The sequence below is a fragment of the Xiphias gladius genome, chromosome 21 (genome assembly GCF_016859285.1).
Source record: "Xiphias gladius isolate SHS-SW01 ecotype Sanya breed wild chromosome 21, ASM1685928v1, whole genome shotgun sequence".
Lineage (NCBI taxonomy): Eukaryota > Metazoa > Chordata > Actinopteri > Istiophoriformes > Xiphiidae > Xiphias > Xiphias gladius.
Window position 1 is genome coordinate 23,570,220 of NC_053420.1, and position 6,825 is coordinate 23,577,044.

The window sequence follows — 6,825 nt, forward strand, 5'->3', positions numbered from 1 at the left end:
TCACTGAAATACTCCTTTATTCCAAATGCAGGACCAGTTCAGCCAAATAAAACATGCATATGTTGTTTTTGTAATTTTCTATCTCTACATTATAGATATTTAATACATAAATGATTCTATCCATACCAAATATAAAAATATGTGAGGCCTCATTTACAACCATATTTACACTGACTTCCTTAACTTAAAGTGAAATTATTAATTCATTTATCTATGTACATATTATGAAATGAATACAATAATACAGTATATCCTATATCTAAATCACATTGCATGAAAAAGCTAAACTGTGCCAAACTGACTACCTTGCACATTTGTTTCCTGCATGGAAATTAAGTTATGATAAAAAATTGCACATCAGCTTTTGATAAACGTTGTGACTTGATAGAACTGCGCATGTAATTGTATCAGCCTTAATACTCAGGAGATATTCTGAAACATTACAATGAATGAGCATGCAAACATCGTTGCTTTTTCACTGTTGACCAACTGTAATTCATCACTGACTTTCAATTACATAATATTCAACATTCAACAACACTGAATAAATGGACTGTGAGTTTTGTTTTTTTTGTACCAGATGGAAAATATTAGTGTACACAACGTGGAGAAAAACTCATTTACTGTGCCAAATGTCAGGATGTTAGGAAATTATGCAGTTCTTGCTTTTTCTGCGTTTGCGGGTGTGTAACTGCCCACTACGGTTGGGTCCTCCCATCCCTGCGTTGTTGTACTTGTGGACTAGCTCCTGGTTGCTGAGGTAGCGCAGCTGGATGGGTCTGGGGATCGGCTCACCCAGAAAGTAACCTTCATCCTCTGATTCTGAGGATGAAGAGCAGGTGGAGCACCAATCATCGTCGTCATAATCATCCCAGGAGTATTGGTTCAAGCCAGTGCAGCGGATGGCCCCGGGGTTCTGTAGTGTCAGGTCTGAAGTGGTTCTGGGGCACTGCCTGAAGAGTTGGGGCTGGTATCTTCCCCCTCTTCCTCCTACTCCAAACTGGTCCCTGGTGCTCCTTGGTGGCGGAAAACGGTCGTAATCCTCTTGGACACGCAACTGTGGTCTTTCTTGAGGTCTAGCCCTTCTCTCTGCCACCAAGTGGAGAGCATTTTCTGAGCGAGAACGACGCGATCTCCGGGAGCGATGGTGGTGGTGCCGGCGTCTTTGGGGAATCTCAACTGTGGCATCTAACCGGGTACTTGCTCCCCTACCACCCTCTCCTCCACCACCAATACCACCCACCCTGCGCTCACTGATGGGTGGCAAGCGGGCGGCATTGGCACTGCTCACCAAACTCACCCTATCCTCTTCCTGAAAGGTGAAGCCAGGTGGTAAATGAGTCATGCCCCTACCCCCACCCATGCCAGGAGGGTCACAATACTGCACCTTGTACTGGGAGGGCCTGGGGGGATCCATTTCCATATAGGGTTGACTGGTGGTGAGGTTGTGAATGGACTCAGAGCTACGAAACTGCAATGAGGAGTTGAGGGTGCCCATGTTGCTTTTCTCTGACACGTTCATTCCAGAGTCTTTGCTCAGGTCTGGCATGGAGAAACGAGAAAGGTGCTCCTGACGCTTTCCTCCTCCATCTGCTGAGTTTCCTGAAGGGAAACAGAGTTGAATTAAGTGTCACATTAAGTGTTTAATTGATTCTTATCACATTTTAGTTAGAGGAAACATCTTAATATTCAACAGCAACATGCTAACTTGGAACCAGACAGACACTGAGACCATGCAGAGGTGTAACAACTACTACTATACCCACCTGTACCATTGGACAAGGCCAGGGACTCCATGGATCCTCTTGGGGTCTGCTCTAGAGGGGTCAATTGTTCTGTGAAGTTAAGTGCGTTGATGGGATTCCTGCTTCTCGCTGCCTGGGTTGCTGCTGGAGGCCCTGCATCTCTGTCCCTCTGAAATCCATGCAAACTGATCGAGCGCTTGTCAGAGGAGAAGCCCTTGAGGTTCTGAGAGCAATGGGAAACCTCAGTGAAGCTCTTCTGGGTCCTCAGCTTGGGTGGATAGTACTCCTCTGGAGCTGGCTGCTGGAACCACGTCTCATTCAGAGAATGGCCTTTCATGGCTGTGATGGGGGGTCTCTTAAAACTTGCGTTCTCCTTGATCCTGCGATCCTGCTGTTGATTGTTCTGCCCGGAGAAGGCGGGATTATAGGCAGTCCTGACATTGCACTGGCTGAGAAGCTGGAGAGGGCTGGGGTTAGCAGTTGGGTCTGTTTGGGATTCATAATTATAAGGGTCATCTGCTTGCTCCTGGTTCTGCCAGGCCGGCGGCTCGCGAGTCAAACTAGGTGTTTGGCTGGAGAGACTCAGAAGATCCATTTGTAAAGACAGTGGGTCCACCTCACCTGAAAATCTCTCTGCCTGCACTCCACCCCCTTCGCCTCCACTCCTCCCTGTCTTGGAGCCGCGTCTGGACTCTCTGGTGGAGCGAGCGCTTTGGAAGGCTGAATCAGAGGAGTCAGAACCATTGGGTTCCTCCCCCAGACTGCAGGAGCGTGAGCAGAAGATTTGGCCCTGCTTGGGCAGGAAGGGCCGACCGAGCAGAGAGCGTTTACAGCGGGCGCAGCAGAAGCAGCCCTCAGTGGCATGCCAGTGCTGCCCATCATATGTCATCTGGCCTTGATCAATACCTGCAGGAAAGAGAAACAAATGAATTCATAAGGTTTAGGTAAAATGACAGACTTTGGGACTTGTGTACAAATGCACAATTAAAATACAAAACACCATGTTTTTATGAATGAGCTTGATATAAAAACAATCTTAATGTCTTTATTAGAAATGCTGTTTCATGTGAAAATAGCATATTACAAGTTGCTTGCTGAGTGAGAAAAGGGAACTGGAGGCTGTAACACATGACAGCGCTTGGGGGCAAACTCATTATTGAGCTTGCCCAGCCTTATATAAATGTTGCATATTGAGTATGTTTCATGTTGTCTCAGGGGGAAAGAAAACCAGCTATTTGCTAATGGCTGCCATCTGGTTTGAGCATTTTTTCTGATGGTTTCGATTTATAATCAGTTGTGCTTTTTAGCCAAATTCTTTTCTGTATCCTGTCTGACAAATAATTACAGAGCAAATTTGTTGAGAGGTATGTGCCAGAATGACACCTGGGCATCCTGTGTGGGGAAACTCTCACACGCACGCACGCACGCACGCACGCACGCACGCACGCACGCACGCACGCACGCACGCACGCACGCACGCACGCACGCACGCACGCACGCACGCACGCACACGGTTCTTAACAGGAGGTGGCATGGGGCCAAGGTGTTAATATGAAGGGTTCCCACTGAAAAATACCCCAGTTTCTTCTCTCAGTGGGTTTGCCTCTAACACTTCAGTGTCTCAGGAAGTTTGTGAGATGTAAAAGTCCTGGAGGCAAAAAAATCACTTGGTATGTACATGGATTTGCCCAAGGTTTGACACTGCATGATATAGACTGACATATTTCTGTGCTCTGCAAGCTGAGGTCTCTGTGGTCCTCTGCTAAGTGCCCCTGCCTCGAATGGCTTGCAATGGATGACATCATTCACCGATCAATTGTTAAAAGTCATGTCACATCCTTTCTACTGTTCCTTTTCTCTTCTGTGTTACTTGCTACAAAGAAATTAGGTCACTGTTTCATCCTCCCTGAAAAAAACTTACTGCCCAATCACCATCCATTTAATTCTTCTATGTGTCCATGTATTTAGCATTACATATTCTTTTTTGTAGGGGTTCCTTTGCCTGACCTGCATGTGATTAAGGCAGTTTGTGCTAACAGTGATAGATGTCGGGTGGTGGTGCAGCATACCAATATGTTCCCCACAGGAGTCACAGTACTCGGCGTAGAGGGACTCGAAGCAGGAGCAGCAGTAGGGCCGTCCCTCCTTCATGATATAGCGCTGGCCCCCCAGCACCGTCTCGCACTCGAAACAGCAGAAGTGCTTCATGTGCCAGTGGCGCCCCTCTGCCTCTGTGCACTCATCTGCAAAAATTATCTAAGAAAGCAGAGATAAGAAAGAGTATCGTTTATCACAGGTCCTTGGAGGTTAAACCTCGGTTGGGGTTATTACTGTGCGCTGAATGACAGGACAAAGGCTGGGCTCGCCCTCCCTCCCCATCCATACAGACCACTTTCTCCTCTGCAGCTTCGTACTCTTAGATCACCCTCTTTGTCACTGACTTGTGTAGGAGGCTAATGTGTGTGGGGACTAGGTGAAACCTAGACGGTGCATTTACTTTTAATTACGCTGCTGCTGAATCACTGGGGTGCTTTTTAAAGTACTATCAGTGTGCTTGTCCCCATTTGCAGAGACAGTATGTCAGTGTTAATGGTCTGGAGACAGGATAATGAGAGGTGACCCCACTAGACTTGAAAAACCCTTGCATGTGTTAAACTGTGAGAGTGTGTGTTTGGGAAGCCTGTGAGCATCATATGACAGTAGTTTGGTGCGTACGAGGGCATACATATGTGCAGAATGCGTGCGTGTAAATATTTTATAAATAGGTCTACAAACACGGTCCCACTTTACATGCACATTATGTTCAAATAGGTGATGTGAGTATGTGTTAACACATAACACACAGGCATGTGTGTGTGCATGTGACAGGCGTCTACCTCATCGCAGGCAGTGCAGCGCGGCTTCAGCCTCTCGGCGTGGTGCCTGCCGCAGTAGATCTTCCCTTCCTGGTAGAAGTAGATGAGGTCCACCAGGAGCTCGTTGCACGTGCTGCACATGAAGCAGGCGGGGTGCCAACACACGTTGTGACCCGCTCGTGATGCAAACACAGCGATGTCGCCGCCATTTATCTGGCCTCCGCACTAAAAAGAGATGGAGGCAGAAGAGCGTTTTTGAGAAATACGTTGCTATCATGTACCTTCTATCAGTATTTGTCACTATTCAATTGCCACTGTTTATCTCCAAATTCTGACAGCTAAACTCAGGGCAGTGCTGATACCGAGTACCAATCCAATCCAATTGTTAATACTTTATTCATTGGACCTCTTGGTCACACCTACCAGTGCAGTGAAGATGCCTAAAACCATCATTATAATTTTCATTCCTTTATCAATTATGTTCTAAATTAATTAATTGATCATTCGGTCTGGAAATGTCAGAACACAGTGAAAAATGCCCATCACAATTTTCCGAAAGCCTGAGGCCATGTCTTCAAATTGCTTGTTTTATTTGATCAACAGTCCAAAACCAAAGAGATATCCATTACTAAGTAATATGACAAAGAAAGCAACACACGCTTACTTAATTGAGAAGCTGAAAAAAGACAAATTGATCAACTAATCATTTCAACTCTACAGGAGATCCCCGCTGATTAGCCACTGTTGTCCAAGGAGAAACAGTTTTACAAGAAGTTCAAGTGCCCTGTTCAGGGGATCTTTAATAAGGACAGTATCGATGCTGATTACTGATGAAGTGCATCAGATCGGTGCATCTCTTTCTTTAATACAATTAAACTGAGAGCACGACGGTGTGTTAATATCCGTGGCCGGGGAGGGTAGGCACAGACAGGGAGAGGAAGCTGTTGAAGGACGCTTGATGATGGGGAAAGGGTGAGGAATAAAAATGGAGAGATATATGGGAGGACAACAGGAAGATCGAGATCGGCGTGGAGGTGTAAAGGTAGAGAAGCCGGACGTATAAATGAGAGGGACTGCTAAGGAGACGGGGGGGGGTTCAGGTAGGCAAAGTAGATTTAGAGGGGCAGGAAGATTGTGAGAGAGAGGGAAAGTTACAAGCCTGCTGCTACAAGGAGGCTAAAGGGGGCTGGGGAATTCAATCAATACACACTCTCCCGGTAATCTGCTCCCTCACGTATGTGTGTTTGTGTGCGTTTCTGCTGAGTGGATGAGAAACACAAGCTGTAAAGCAGTTATGCACCCGGGGCACCGACACAACAGAGAGTAGCTCCACTTTGCACTAGCCTGTTGTGCACTTTGTTACAAATGGCTAGAGGATGCTGAAGTGCGTTAGTTAAAAGAACACTCTTCAATGCACTCTGTAGTCCCATAAGGCCAGAACAAGAATACATGTAGACAATACAATAAATGTTTGAAGGGACACTGGGTACTACTGTGAAATATTTCCAGCAAATTGAGGTGCAGTTTTAACTGTAACTTCTTCTCTTAGGTGGATCTTGAGGACAGACAAATACTGTGATTGTTTGAGTGGGAGAGCTGGTATTGTAGAGGGAAAATGAGACACACTATGATGTACACACAAAAAAATTCCTCAAGATTCTCTGCAGAACAAGACTTTTAAGGTGAGATTGACATGGTACTCTTGGTATGAAGGCGGACGACTTTTGTGTCAACATAAAGCATCTCTCATACATCATAACAAAGAACTGAAATGCCGGCAAGCTGTTCAGTATGTCACTCATACTATTCATTGCTTTCATCCTGCCTGCCACACGACGAACCTTTGATCTTGTCACGCTTAATTCACCCGTGTCACGGGGCAGAAATGACTTTTAGACGTGAAACGATGGCTTGCTTTCAGATGATCTTTGATCTTGTCATGTATCTTCCCTGCTGTGGAAATGATGCAAAAAAGGATGTTTTTGACATTTCTGTCAGTCACCTGTTTGCAGATTGCCCCGGTCATAGTCACGGGGAACGGACGGACATTGCCGCGGCCCAGGTTCTCCCGTTTGCGCTGGTTACTGAAGAGCTTCAGCTCTCGCTTCTCCTCGTCGTCCAGACTGTTGCAGTAACGTACCTGGACGGACACACACACACACACACACACACATATCCCATCAACATATATTCGTCACATTTGATCTGTTATGTAGATACAGAGA

At 46.1% G+C, this 6,825-nt stretch overlaps 1 protein-coding gene across 1 annotated transcript in view; it reads right to left on the reverse strand.

Moving 5' to 3' along the window:
* prickle2b (prickle homolog 2b) overlaps positions 1–6,825 on the reverse strand; it is an 89,281-nt gene continuing 82,456 nt past the window's right edge. Inside the window, exons 5-9 of the mRNA XM_040159064.1 lie at positions 6,603–6,740; positions 4,622–4,825; positions 3,815–4,001; positions 1,767–2,651; positions 1–1,602 (exon numbers count right to left, since the gene is read on the reverse strand). Of these exons, the coding sequence (XP_040014998.1) occupies positions 644–1,602; positions 1,767–2,651; positions 3,815–4,001; positions 4,622–4,825; positions 6,603–6,740 (2,373 nt within the window). The 3' untranslated portion in view covers positions 1–643. The remainder of the gene's footprint in view (positions 1,603–1,766; positions 2,652–3,814; positions 4,002–4,621; positions 4,826–6,602; positions 6,741–6,825) is intronic.